The sequence below is a fragment of the Narcine bancroftii genome, chromosome 6, assembly GCF_036971445.1.
Source record: "Narcine bancroftii isolate sNarBan1 chromosome 6, sNarBan1.hap1, whole genome shotgun sequence".
In the NCBI taxonomy this organism is placed as follows: Eukaryota; Metazoa; Chordata; class Chondrichthyes; order Torpediniformes; family Narcinidae; genus Narcine; species Narcine bancroftii.
In genome coordinates, this window is record NC_091474.1 from 63,851,174 (window position 1) to 63,866,027 (window position 14,854).

The following is a 14,854-nucleotide window of genomic DNA, read 5'->3' on the forward strand; positions in this document are numbered from 1 at the left end:
CCTTGTAGATGTTCTCGATAGTGGGGAGGATTTTGCCTGTGATGTCTTGGGCTGTGTCCATTACCATTTTGGAGGGCTTAAGTGTTCAGGGGTATTGGTGTCCCCATACTAGACCGTGATGCAGCTGGTGTGCACACTTTCCACCACATCTCTGTAGAAGTTTTGCAGGGTTTCTGGTGTCATATCAAACCTCCACAAACTTCTGAGGAAGTAGAGGCACTGTCATGCTTTCTTCACGGTGCCATTGGTGTGTTGGGTTGCTGTCCAGGTGTTCCAGGGCTTTGTGTAGTCAGTGAGATGGCATCTGTTCTTATCTTCAAGGTGGTAAAAAAATTTGAAAACCTAAATGGGAAAAACCTTGGCACAAGATTCACTCATCCATTAAATCTATTCACTGTCTGAAAAAGTGTTAAAAGGAATGTTGGAGAGGTGGGGGAAAATGGATAATTTTTATATAAATAAGGTAGTAATTGGTTGGCCAACAGCTCAAAACCAAATAATGCCCTCCATTAGCAAGATGCCATGGAAGTTGCTGAGATGTTCACTGGGTCCCATCCATAGATTGGAGGAAGGTAAAAATATATCCATATTCAAATCTCTTCAACACAGATTTAACTAGAGCCAATACCCTTCCTTACCTTAAAAAAAATCAATTATCAGGAATAAACATCCAAATGATGACAGCAATTACCATGGATTCAAGTAGGGAAGATGTTGAGATGATTGGATGGGATAGAACTTGCAACAGTAATAATGCTGGTGGGTCAGAACCCAAACAGGTACAAGTCACCAACTCATCTTTTGTGCAACAGTAACGACTGTTAAAAAGGGTAACCCAGAAAAAGAGGTTCTATTACCATCAATCTGTCCCCTCATGGAGGGGAAGTTAGAGCCACCTGACTTCTCTTGTAATTGGACAATGAGGTTCAAGGTTAAAACACGCAAGCCTGATCGAACACAGCACTGTTTACATTAGATATCACAGTAAAAGGCCCTTCTGGTGCACAAGTCCACAACCCCCAGTATCCAATTAACCCACAACTCCTGCATGTTTTTGCAGGGTGAGAGGAAACCAAAGCATCTGGAGAAAACCCACAGACACTGGGAGAATGTACTGCACCAGATTCAAATTCAGGACGCTGGTGCTGTAATAGCGGGGCACTAACCGTGCTGCCTAAGTAATCACTGACTCAAGTCTTTGGGAGGAAAAGGGCTGTACACTAGGAAACATTGGTTGAAAGTATTCAAACTAGGGGCTTGAATCTACAGCACAAGTTGCTCGGTTTTATCAGAGGTCTATTATGCCTCAAGGATAATAATTCTCACCTCTGGAATTCTTCTCCATGTTTGGAATGAGATTGTATTGAGGTCCGAGTCCTGGCAAAGCCCAGACTAAGTATCACTGAGTGGGTTATGAGAAGGCATTGTCAACACCACCTTCCTTCACTTTGCTGACAACAAAGTAGAGTGGGCAATAATCAAGCCTTTTAGATTTGTCCTTTTTGTGGACAGAACAGAACAAGACAATTTTCCACAATGCCAGTGTTAAAATGAGTGGAACAGCCGAGATGGGTCAGGCTGGTTCCTGACAACCTTGTTAGTGCCGCAGCTCTCGCCCATCACTGATTATTGTGCAATGCAATTCAAATTGGCTTCTGTGGTGGTGGAAATCTTGGAAGAAAGCAGAAATCAATGATCCACTCATCGCATTTACAAAGGTTTCAGCCTCGTCTTCGGCACCCGTGTGCTGCACCCCATATGGGATGCCCCTGTAGCTGCGGTTCAAGGAAGGAGGCAGACAGAAAGCTAGAAACAAGTCATTTAGCCTAGCATCCTGGAATTCATAGCTGACGCAGCAACAGCAGGACAGTTAGGAAAAGTTTTTTTTTAAATCAAGCAGACCTAATGCCACTTTATAAAAGTATTTAACTCATTTTCAGAGGTTTTAACAAACTAGTGGAATAAATTAGATAAAAGGGGGCTTGCAGATGAATTGTATTTGGATTTCTGGAGTCTTTCAAGAAGAATAAAAGATGACTGCAGAAGAGGAAAGTAAGTGAGGTTTTCCCGCTGCCAGGCAATCAACAACTCGAGGAATGGCAGCGATCAGCTTTGGGGCCAAAACTATTAACAATTTAAATCAATGAAGAATCAGGTCAAGAAATTCTAGGATTTGAAATCAATTCTACAGCTTCACACAAACCTACATTAAATCCTCCCCAACAAAAGGTTCTTCATTTAATAACTTTATTAAAAATCTCTTTAAGATGATCAGCATCCATTTGAAATCAGGCAGCTGTGGAGCTCTGGGTTTGAGAGGTGCAGATGTGCAAGTTTGGACAACCCCAACATTCTGTGCCAGTGCATTTCTGACACAGTAAAACTGAGAAACCTCTTCACCGTCAGCACTATAATTGCACACAAAACCCCTTAAGTTTAGTATCAAAATACATTCGGCACAAGGGCACAATAAATAAAGTGATGCTATAGGATCTTCTAGTGAAGAGGACCAACCCAGAGTCCATTTTATGTTAATATATACAATGAAGGAGAGAGGGGCATGATAGAGGGGATGCATCTATCACAGGTAGCTCACTCCACATCATCTTCAACCAGGTTCTGTGCAGTCACAATCCTCTGCAGAGAAAAAGACAGAAATTAGCAACCACCAGTTTGCCCAAACTGCGCACTGGGTAAATTTTGCATCTCTGCCTTCCCTTCTACTACATGGTCGTATTACCACACTTCCTATACTTTAGCTGACTGTCACTTCCAGCACATTAATTAAAAGCATTTGTGACCAAAGAGCAGCTGAGACTTCACATTCTAACATTTATAGCACTTCTCACACTTCTGCTCACCCAACTTAAATCTTGGAAATGCAGCAGGCGAAAGCAAAACCGCAACACTGCATAATGAGCAGAGAACAAGTGTTTCGTGATTTTGATTGCTGATACTATTTTGGACACCGGGAATAATTCTTCTGCTTTTGAACATAGCATTGTGGGATTGTTTCCACCCAGCCAAGAGGCCTCAGCTTAAAACACTGTTGGAAAGATGTCACCCTTGACAATAGACTTGATTGCACGCTAGAAATGCCTGCACTAATGATGGGTTCAAATCTCTAGAGCAAGACTTGAATCTCCAATCTTCTGCTGCAGAGGCAAGAGCTACGAGTTGCTGAATCTCAACCTGGTTTGGGAAAGGCATTTCACTTCAACTGACAAGTGGCAGCCCAAACAAAATTCTCAACTTTATCACCTTTCTTCTTCCAGCTCAAACAAAGATGCAGCATTACAGCAAGAAAGTGTATTTAACCCTTCCAGTTGGTCACAATAATCCCAGCAGGATATATTGGATAAACCAGTCCCCCCCCCCACTCCTCTGGTCCACACCACCTCTGCAACACTGAGCCCCAACGCCAACTTCCTGCTGGAAAGCTCGGACAGACATCAGAAGCCAGTACAACAGAAGATGAGCTGAATCTTGCATGATGGGGACATTGACAGATAGACACCCCCCCCCCCCATGATGCTGCTAACACTAGCAATAAAAGGAGAAACAATCTTCCTCCAATGAAAGTGTCGAATGGGGCAATGACAAAGCTGTCAGAGACGTGAAATCATGAAGAGCGCAAGCAAAGCTCTGCATTTTGGAATTCTCTGGAGTTTTATTTAGCATTTCTTTTTGCCCTGGATGTTTAGATACAAAAACAACCAAGGGGTTTGAGAATGCAGCCCTCACACCCCAAACCATTTACTTACTTAGTGCAGACATTTAATCAACTAATCACAAACAAATGAGGATCAACAAACCTCGTACCCTGGATCATGAGGGGCACATTAAGTAAAAAATATACCAAAATGCTGGAGGAACTAGGCCGGTCTTTCACTAGTCCATAGGAGACAAAGATATATTGCTGATGTTTTGGGCCCGAGCCCTTCTTCATGAGGGGCAGAGACAAGGGGAATTATTTTTCCATAGTAGGAGAGTCTAAAGCAAGAGGGTATAGGGTGAAGATGTGAGGGGAAAGATTTAAAAGGGAACTGACTTTTTCCACACACATGGAATGAGTGATGGAGATGGGTAGAATTACAATGCTCAAGAACATGTAGATAGGTCTAGGGAGAAGAAAGGATTAGAATAATATGGGCCAAGCGCAGGCAAATGGTACAAGCTCAGATAGGCAGTTTGGTCAGCTTGAAGGGCCTGTGACCCCATGACAAGAAAACTTCAACCGGTGGTGTACTGGAATACAAATCCTGATATTATTCCAGCCTCCTGCTTGCTGCCCAAAACTGTAACACATATTAATCAGCAGTCCTTCAACAAATATTTTCAGCAAAATAGTGTTTTGTCAGAGCAGATGGGGATAAACTTGTCCATTAGTCATAGAAGATGCAAATGTAGAAAACCGACAAAATTAAAACCCTGCAGTTAAAAACAAAATCATTTATGGTGACCTGCAATTCACCGTCTGTCAGGGGAATGACATCATTCGTGGTGGATAGATTAGCTGGCTAACAGGAAATAGTAGGCACAAATGGGCCTTTGGTTGACCAGATGTAATGAGTGGTGTCCCACAGGGATCTGAAACTGTAGCGATTAACAATTTATGTAACTGGAAGCTTTTTATAAGTAATACGAATGGCTTGAAAGGCTGCTGGAAGTACATTATTTAAATTGCAAGCGAGTGCAAAGCTTTGACCAGCAGAATCTGGAGTCCTCATGCAGTTCTTGAAAGGCTAGTGTGTAGTGTAGAAAGTAGAAAGTCTAACAGAGCATTCTGTTTATTGCCAGGAGAATTGAATGCTAAAGTTGGGAAGTCATACTCTAGATATTGATGAGATGACATCCTTACAGTTCCGGTCACCTTATTTAATGAAGGTGCATCGAAAACAGGTCTTAGAAGGTTTACGTAACTTTCAAGCTGGTATCCACTAAAGTTCAAGTGGATGTGCAATCTTCTAATAGGTCTTGATGTGGTGGATGTGGGGAGAATGCTGCCTCCAATAGGAGAATCTAGAACTGCAGGTCATTGTAAAAAAAACTTAAGCTGGATGAGGTGAAATGTTTACACTCCAAGGGTTGACAGCTTTTGAAAGCTGCTTTTGAATATGTTTTAAGGCAGAGATGGATTGCAAGAGAGTGAGTGGGGGGGGGGTGGGGGCGAGGGTTAGTTATCATTAGACTAACCTCAATCTGATTAAATGGCATAGCAGGATTGAAGGGCTAAGTGCTTCTAATACTTCTGTTCATGCTGAACTAACTTTCCAATTGGAAAACTGCAAGGCTATCAGGACAGAACAGAACAGGACAAAGTGAAGAGCCAATTGATTCTATAGATTGCAGCCTATCTCCCAGCATAGCTACTGAAGTTCCTGGTAGCAGGCTTCAAATATGAAGCTGCCATTACAGACAGAATAAAGAGAAAATACATGCTGTACGCTGCTATAAAACATTGGGCCATGGTCAACATTCACAACTGTACACAATTCTACCTCGTCTGCAGGAAAAAGAATCTCAGGGTCGTATGAAATGTCATGTGTGTACTCAGACAAGAAGTCTGAACTTTGACAAGTGCTGGGAATAGGAAGGTAACTATGACCAGTGCCTCTTACCTGACTAATGGTTGGCAGCTTGGTTAGCAGCATCTGAAAGACAGGTGGAGGCAAGGTCTGCTGCAGAACCTGTAAGAGCTGTTGAGGCTGTCCACAAACAGCAATAGCGTTTGTAAGATGGTCCACCCCTTTCTCGTAGTCACCTGTAGAGACAGAAATCACAGCCTTCATTCAGCAGTGGCCCGGCTGGGCCCAACATCAGATAAACATTTACATGTTTCTTTCAATCCTGCTTCCCACCGCCACCCCCCACCCCCCACCACTCCAAACCCCCACACACTTAGCCAACAGAAGGGCTTCCAGCAGCCTGTGTGGAGCAGCTCTGGAAGCACCTCCTTTTTAAAAAAAATATATATATAAAGCTGCAACATTACCTTATGGATCTTGAACTGACAAATGAAGGCAAGCATAAGCCTTAACTACCATATTAAAATGCACAAAAACCTTGAAAGATCTATGGATTTAGACCCCAAGGTCATCATCCATTCCTCTACACTGTTAGAATCCTGCAATTAACCACATACTTCACCTTTAGATTTGACCTTCTAAAATGCATCACTTCACACTTATCCAAATTGAACTTCATCTACCACTTTTCCGCCCAATACTGCATTGTCTAAATCTTCTTGTAACCTACAACTTTCTATATTATCCACCACAGCTCCATCCTTCGTATCATCTGCAAACCCTGACCCACCCCTCTGATTTTTCATCCAGGTCATTTATAACACAAAGCAGGGATCCCAGAACAGATCCCTGTGGATCTCCGCTAGTCACCGACCTCAAGCAGAATACATTCCATCTACTACTACCCTCTGCTTTCTGCAGGCAAGTCACTTCTGAGTCCACACTGCCAACGTTTCACAATTTTCTGAACGAGTCTACCAGAGGACCTTGTCTTTGACTTTACTACCGTGTCCTTTCTGCAGAATGCCTTAAATCCAGTCTTTTTCACTCTATCTTCAGCTACCTGTTCACTCTCAGTGGATCAAATTTTCCATTCCCCTATTTGAAACGAAACATACCTCCTCTCCGTCCATCTCAATATCCATCAAGCTCACGGCCACTTGCCTATGTCTTAAATGAGTAAACTCTGATGAAAGCTAAGGAGGGATGGTTAGTCAAAGAATTTTAGACCACCAGTATCTGGTCTTGCCTCTAGTGTTATGCAGCGAAAACCCCAAACCCAATAGTATCGAACCCTAATGTTATACAGTATCAGACCCACCCCCAGGACAGTACCCCAGTGTTAAGAGTCACAAACCTGTAGCCGTGAATACTATGCCAATTGTACAGCAACAGAACCCAGCCCACCAGTACTGTTGATGTTATACACAGACTGGAACCATCAATCCTATACCCATTATTGTAACAGATGCGAGCCCAACAGTACTGAACCACCATGTTGTACAGCAACAGATCTCAGCCCATCACTATACCCTAAATATAGTAAGACCTCAGTCCACCATCCACCAGTACTATTCTACCCATGTTGCAATAAACAGATGTCAGCCTACCAGCACTGCATGCTGGTGTTATACAGTAACAGCTAGAAACCAGACTTCCAATTTCCGGAACCCAAATATTCGAACAAGCCCAATGTGGTCTCTGGGTCTCAGATCCCTGACTACTGGGTCGAGTATCGCATGTATCATCGGAAGTCAAGTCCCACCCAAATACAGTCATACTATTCCCCCCCCCCCCCCCATACATGTATTTGCTGGTAAACAGAGAACACTACAGCACAATATAGGCCTTCAGCCCTCGATGTTGTTCTGATCCATATATTTTTTTTTTTTTTAAAGTACTAAACTCTCCCTACCCTGTAACCCTCTATTTTTCTTCCATCTATGTGTCTAAGAGTCTCTTAAATGCCCCCAAAGTTTCAGCCTCCACCACCATCCCCAGCAAGGCATTCCAGGCACCCACAACTCTCTGTAAAAAAAAAAACTTATCCCTGATGTCACCAGTAAACTTGCTTCCTGTCACTTTGTACACATGTTCTCTGGTGTTTGCTGATCCTGCCCTGGGAAACTGGTGCTGGCTGTCCACGCTATCTATGCCTCTCATAATCTTGTAGACCTCCATCATCCTTCTACGCTCCAAAGAGAAAAGTCCCAGCTCTGCTAACCTTGCCTCATGAGACTTGTTTCCCAATCGAGACAACATCCTGGTAAATCTCCTCTGTACCCTCTCCAGAGCTTCCACATCCTTCCTACCAGAGATTTATGATTAATGAAGCCCAGCATCCCATAGGCCTTCTTAACTATCCTATCAACCTGTGCAGTGCCTTGAGGGATGTATGGATTTGAACCCCAAGGTCCCTCTGTTCATAAGTAATCCACCATTAACCCTGTTCTCAGCCTTCTGGTTTGTCCTTCCAAAATGCATCACCTCACACTTATCCAGATTGGACTCCATCTGCCACTTTTCTGCTCAACTCTGCATCCTGTCCATATCCTTTTGTAGCCTATGACAATCTTCAGCTCCATCCACAACTCCTCCAACCTTAAGGTCATCTGCAAACTTACTGATCCATCCTTCCAACTCTTCATCACAGTAATTTAAAACTATCACAAAGAGGGATCACAGAACAGATCCCTGCAGTACTCCACTAGTCACCGACCTCCAGGCAGAATACTTTCCTTCCACCACTACTCTCTACTTTCTTCCTCGAAGCCAATTTTAAAAATCCATACAGCTAATTTTCCACTGATGCATTGACTCATGACTTTCTGAATGAGTCTCTTGTGGGGATCATGTCAAATTGCTAAAATCCACGTAGACCTCAAAAAAATTCAATTAGACTCTTGAGATACTACCTTCCCTTCACAAAGCCATCCTTGAGTAGACAGTACTTCTCCAAATGCTCATAGATCCTATCCTTAAGAATCCTCTCTAATAATTTGCACACCACTGACGTATAATTCCCAGGATTCTATTACCTTTTTTTAAACAAGAGGACTACATTTACCATTCTCCAATCCTCTGGCACCTCCCCTGCAGCCAAAGACTCAAAGAGCACAATGCCTCAGCTATCTCCTCTCACTTTCCACAGCAGTCTGGGGTATATCTCATCCAGTCCTGGGGACGTCAATCTTGATGTTTTTAAGAAGATCCAACATTTACACTTCCTTAATCTCCACATGCCTGTTCTATTTCAACCTCACCCTGATCAAGGTCCTTTTGTGAATACTGACACAAAGTATTCATTTAGGACCTCCCTAACCTCCTCAGCCTCCAGACACACATTGCCTCCTTTATCGGCCACACCTCCAATCTCATCATCCTTCTGTTCCTCATAGGCATAGAACAGCTTGGGGTTCTCCTTAATTCTACATGCCAAGGCCTAGCTCTCCCAAGTCCTTTCTTAAGCTCGACCATCCCTTTTAAGTAGTTGGGGGTGCCTTTATGGTTCTCTAAAAGCATTGGTGAGCTTACAGTTGGGGCAACAAGCATGGCGGGGCAAAGTCATTGGGTACATTTAAAGCAGAGGTTGATAATTCCTTTAAGCAGTAAGGGTGTCAATGGTTATAGTAGAAGGCACGAGAATGGGGTAGAGGGAAAAAAATTATCGGCCATAATTTTAATGGTGGAGCAGTTCGATGGGCTAAACAGCCATTTTCTGCACCTCCAGCTTCTGGCCTTTTGAGTGTTATGAGCAAAATGCCATATCTTTTATACAGCAAAAGATATTCCCGATGTACTCACCTTGTGCCAGCAACTCTTCGCCCAGTTGGATCTCTTCTAAGAAAAACTTCTGCACAGCTTCTGCATCTTTCAGATCTGGGAGCTACAGGCAAGAGAGGAAGTAGGCAGATTATTAGAGGCTTGCAAACCTTCAAAGCCAACAGACTGTAGATATTGTGGGGCAGTGCTTGTAAAACTGAAAATCTTCAGAGCTGAGAGTTTGGACCTGGCGCCACTTTGATGGGCAAAGTGGCCAACTCCAAGTACTTGCTATACATAGAATCAGATGGGCACCAAGCACAAATGACCACAGGATTTTACCTGCCTTCCCTTCCAGGACCAACACCAAAAGGTTCAATGAAACATTTGGATCACCAATAGAAGACCACCCTTGGTTCTGAGCATCCTACATGGCAGAAGAGCCTAAGAAACACCAACCGTTTAAACATGGTCCAAACCATTTATTTATGAGACAAGAGTAGTTACTTTACTAAACCAACAATGCCAGAAAGATATAGAAAAAATATGGAAATATCACTCCTGCCAAATTCCTGTCCAAGTCACTCTGACTTCATAGCATATCATCATCCTTTGGTAGTGAAAATCGTGCAACTACACAACCAATGATATTTTGGAAATCCTTTCGATACACATTCTGTTGAGACCCAAAGACAGCTCACCAACATCTTCAGTCAGAAAGGTCATTGATGCTGCCCTTATAGTGACACTCGCACTCGAAGACTAAGCTCCATAGATACACAGCACAGTTACAGACTCTTCCAGCTCAATGAGGCCACGATACCCAGCAGTAATAAAGACCAAATAGCACTTCAATGGCGAGGTCACAAACTTATCTGAGCCTTTGGCTCATTCTGTCCATGGCAATCAGCAGGTGATTATACATTCTCCCCGTGTATGGGTTACTTCTGGGTACTTCCCTTTCATAGATGTATGGGGTTAATTGGTTACATGAGTGAATTGGGGGGGGGGGGGGGGGGTGGTGGGGGTAGATTTATGGCTGGAAGAGTCTGTCACATGCTGTACCTCAAAATTAAATACCATCTACCCTAATCCCACTTACCAGCAGTTGCATAGTAGTTGGATATACCTGAGGAGGGACTCAAGCCTGTAAGGTCAACTACCGATGGCTTTCCATGGACGCTGCATGACCTCCTGCAGTTTTTGTACATTGCACTTGGGCAGAAGCCTTCGTTGCTTTGTTATTTCAAGTGCTTGACTAGATGTTGTGAGTACTGGCAACCCCCCCCCCACCCCCCCACCCTCTCTGGCTCTGAGTTTCAGGTTCAAACAACCTGCCTGAAAACATTTTTCCTTCCATCTCCTTTAAAGCCCATTACCTTTCAGTTTTTGAAACGTGTTACTATCTACCATGAGTACATCTCTTATAATTTGATAAGACCAGTTTATTCCACAGTTCCAAACATTGACACTTACCTGTGAGAGTCCAGCCTTTTGTCTGGCAAGTTTCTGCTTCTTTCTTCCTACAAGGTGCAGAGAGTTGAATATGTAAAATGCTTTATTAACGTAGGCCCACTGCACTGGTTCTCAATGCAAATGCTGCACCTCTGATGAAGCAAAGTGGCAGCACCAGTAATGTGTTACAAGGAACAAAGTCAATGGAGTCAAAACTGTCAAAGATGCTGGAGATATCAAAATAAAACTGCCCGAAATGCTCTGCACGTCAGGCCACATCTATGGGAAGGGAAACAGAGTTAATGTTTCAGGTTAAGGGCCTTTTGTCAGACTTACACTTCTGAGAAAAACCCATTGACCTGATAAATGAAGCTTTTCTTCCCATAGGTATGAGCTGAGCATTTCCAACATTCCCCTTCTATCACTAAAGGAGACATGCACCAAAAAAAACCTAAGCTTGTGCCAACTCTAAAAAGACCACTTCTATTAGACCCACTGCTCCCCGCCCATCCTTCCGCCCCCCCCCCCCCACCCCATGGATACATTCCAAGATTCCACATCCCATGAATGGCCCTCTTCACATCATGTCCCCTGTAAGGATTCCATTGCTTTCTCTCAATTCCTCCATCTCAGCTGCTCCCAGGATGGGGGTCTTCCATCCTATCATCCAAGAAGTCCTCTTTTAATAAACGTGGATTTCCTTCTACCACATTCAACTCGGCGCTCTCCCACATCTCCTCCATTACTTGCACGCCTGCCCCGCCACCCCCCAGACGCAACAAGGACTCACCTACCACCTCACCAGCCTGCACATCCAACACATCACTTCTGCCATTTCCCCATCTACTACATGACCTGACTACCAGACACATCTTCCCATTTCTGCTCCTCCCTTCCCACCAATCACCCCCTTGGTACCTGCCCTAGTGACCCCAAGAAATGCTATACTTGCACCCACACCTCCTCCCTCACCACTGTTTGGGCCCCAAACAGTCGTTCCAAGAAAAGCAACATTTCACTTATGAATCTGCAGGAATCATCTACTGCATCCAGTACAGTACTGCCGTTGTGACCTTCTCTACATCAGAGATTAGACACAGACTGGGAGATCCCTTCACTGTCTGCTGCAACACAAGGGATCAACCCATTTCAATTCCCCACCTTATCCTGTTGTTGATTTGCCTGTCCACAGTCTCATGCACTGAAAGACTGAGAACATCCACAAATTGGAGGAACAACACCTTTATTATGTTGGGAAACCTTCCATCCAGATGGCATTAACAGCAATATCTCCAGCTTCCCTAAACCCATCCCCTTTCCTCTAGCTGTCTCTTTCCTTTTCACCCCTCCTCCAATTCTACAGAGCCACATCCCTCTCTCGATCAATTCTCACCTTTCCCTCCACCATGCCCAACTATGGCCTTTCTTCTCTCCTTCCCCCAGCCTTCAACCTTGAAGAAGGGCACAGGCCCTAAACCCTGGTTCACCTCCTACGGACGCGAAGTGACCTGCGGAGTTCCTCCAGCACTTTTGTGGGTTTTTTTCTCCAACCACAGTACCTGCGGACGTTTGTGTTTCAGCACGGTTCAAGATCAATAGCTTTCTAATTTTTAAAAAACGTTTATCCAACTTCCTTTTGACAGTTATTATTGAGTCTTTGAGGCGATGCAGCATCGCCGTCTTGTACAGGTATGTCAGAGATGTGAAATAGTGAAAAGCCACGGGTGAAGCTTTGCACATTGGGATTCTCTGGAGCTTTCATTTTGCATTCTTTCTTGTCCTGGATGTCGTGACAGAATGAAAAACATCCCGGGGGTTTGTGAATGCAGAACACGGACACACACACAGAGGGAGAGGCGGAGGCTCCCCGCGCCCGACGGGAAGGCGGCCATGTGGCCCATCCACTGCAGTGCCGCTCCAGACCGGTCTCTTCCCCACTCTGCACATGGAGGGCAACGTTCACAGCACGTGCGCTGGGAAAAGGAGGTGGGGGGGGGGGGCGGTCCGGCGTCCGTGAACCCGGAGGGGAGGGAGGGGTCGGCGTGCGTGAATCCGCAGGGAAAGGTGGGGTCGGCGTGCGTGAACCCGCAGGGGAAAGGGGGTTCAGCATGGACGTGCCGGGAGGGACGGGGGCCCGGCCCGGTACTCACGTTCCCGCAGTCGGTGCTTGAAGCCCGGCTCGCTGCGCCGCTTGCGGTCGAAGTAGATGCAGTAGGCGATGAAGAGCGCTCCGCACAGCCCCGCCGCGATGGCGCTCGTCCTCCCCGCCATGGCCCCGGCCACAGGCTCACGCCGCCACCATGACCCTCAGGTTCTCCCCCTTCGCCCTGCACGGCAAAGGACCCTGCGCGTCGGCAGCTAACGCATGACGTCACCCGCCGGCGCAGGTGTCCGCGACGTTGCCTGACACCCACAGCCCTCTCACCCCTCCCCTGCATTGCCACTGTGTAGTTTAGACTTTGCACGACCAATAAGTGGTAAACATGCCTGACCTGCAGCAAAAGGACTTTCAGGGCTGTATGTGATGTCATGCATGTACTCTGACAATAAACCTGAATCTTATTCCAACACCTGAGCCTTCAGGTTGGCCCATTCTGGATCCCAGAAGTGCTACTTCCAGCAGCCCCTTCCCTTCCGTGCTTGCCCCATTAATTCCCCTTTGGGTTTTGCTCACTTCACTGGGCTGTGGCGTAACTTTGAGCCAAAACGCCCTTCTCTCTCAACTGGCATCGGTGGAAAGAGAAGGTAGAGTTGGAAGTCCTGTTTTGCGGCAATCGGCAAACACAGGTTTGGGAGCGTGGGTGCAAACTGCAGCATCTAGAGGAATCTGTCGAATCTAATAGAGTTTTTTGAGGATGTAACCAGTAGAATGGATGGGCTGGGGGGGGGGGGGGGAATCTGGATGTGGGACATCTAGACTTTAGGCATTTGATAAGGATTTGCGCAGAAGACTAGCGTACAAACTTGAAAAACATGGTATGGGAGGTATGGTATTAATGTGGATAGAGGATTGGTTGATGGACAGGAAGCAAAGAGTAGGTATAAATGGGTTCTTTTCGGAATGGCAGCCAGTGACTAGTGGGGCACAGCAGGGATCCGTGCTGGGGCCTCATTTGTTTACAATATATATCAACAATTTAGATGTGGGAAAAGATACCAATATCTCAAAATTTGCAGATGACATGAAGTTGGGTAGCAGGGTTGGCTGTGTTGAGGACTCTAGGAGGGTACAGAGTGATTTGGACAAGTTAGGTGAGTGGGCCAAGACGTGGAAGATGCAATATAATGTGGATAAATGCGAGGTTATCCACTTTGGAGGTAAGAACAGGAAAGAGGACTATTATCTAAATGGTATCTGTTTAGGAAAAGGGGAGATGCAGAGAAACTTGGGCGTTGCTGTGCATCAGTTGTTGAAAGTGGGCGTGCAGGTGCAGCAGGCGGTGAGGAGGGCGAATGGTATGTTGGCGTTCATAGCGAGAGGATTTGAGATCCTGCTGCAGCTGTACAGGGCCTTGGTGAGACCACACCTGGAGTACTGCGTGGAGTTTTGGTCCCCTTATCTGAGGAAGGATATCCTTGCCTTGGAGGGGTTGCAGGGGAGGTTCACTAGGCTGATACCAGATGGAAGGACTTGCATTTGAAGAAAGGTTAGATAGACTAGGCTTAGAAGATTAAGGGGGGGGATCTTATAGAAACATATAAAATTCTTAAGGGATTAGACAGACTAGACACAGGTAGGTTGTTTCCAATGCTGGGAAAAACTAAAACCAGGGTCACAGTATAAGGATAAGGGAGAAGTGTTTTTGGACTGAGATGAGGAAAAAATTCTTCTCTGAGGGTGGTGGATCTGTGGAATTCATTGCCACAGGAAGTAGTTGAGGCCGGTTTCTTGCTAATATTTAAGAGTAGATTAGATTTGGCCCTTGTGGCCAAGGGGATCAAGGGGTATGGGGAGAAGGCAGAAACCGGGTACTGATCAACCATGATCATGTTGATTGGTGGTGTAGGCTTGAAGGGCCAAATGGCATACTCCACCTATATTTCTATTTTTCTAACCCCACAGCTAGGGTGGGTCCACAGCCCCCAATGCTTTAAATCTACAAAGGAGA

At 45.3% G+C, this 14,854-nt stretch overlaps 1 protein-coding gene and 2 non-coding genes across 3 annotated transcripts; all 3 read right to left on the reverse strand.

The window, feature by feature from the left end:
• Nucleotides 1–2,230: 2,230 nt before the first annotated feature.
• On the reverse strand, nt 2,231–13,097 carry LOC138736146 (mitochondrial import receptor subunit TOM20 homolog). The gene is made up of 5 exons (XM_069885130.1): nt 12,896–13,097; nt 10,767–10,813; nt 9,333–9,414; nt 5,622–5,764; nt 2,231–2,637 (listed from the first exon to the last, which is right to left on the reverse strand). The coding sequence occupies exons 1-5, from the start codon at nt 13,014–13,016 to the stop codon at nt 2,593–2,595; spliced, it is 438 nt and encodes a 145-aa protein (XP_069741231.1). The 5' UTR covers nt 13,017–13,097; the 3' UTR covers nt 2,231–2,592.
• Nucleotides 3,604–3,737, reverse strand: LOC138737840 (small nucleolar RNA SNORA14). The gene has a single exon (XR_011341271.1). It is a non-coding gene; the product is annotated as a small nucleolar RNA SNORA14 (small nucleolar RNA).
• Nucleotides 12,437–12,574, reverse strand: LOC138737841 (small nucleolar RNA SNORA14). Its single transcript, XR_011341272.1, has one exon. It is a non-coding gene; the product is annotated as a small nucleolar RNA SNORA14 (small nucleolar RNA).
• Nucleotides 13,098–14,854: the final 1,757 nt, after the last annotated feature.

What these genes read in the sequence shown, in the direction of transcription:
- LOC138736146 (XM_069885130.1), bottom strand. Translation starts at nt 13,016, where the DNA reads ATGGCGGGGAGGACGAGCGCCATCGCGGCGGGGCTGTGCGGAGCGCTC. An exon ending in AAAAGGCTGGACTCTCACAG is followed by an intron (nt 9,415 to 10,766) that starts GTAAGTGTCAAT and finishes TCTTGCCTGTAG; the next exon opens with CTCCCAGATCTGAAAGATGC. An exon ending in AGCTGCCAACCATTAGTCAG is followed by an intron (nt 2,638 to 5,621) that starts GTAAGAGGCACT and finishes TTTTCTCTGCAG; the next exon opens with AGGATTGTGACTGCACAGAA.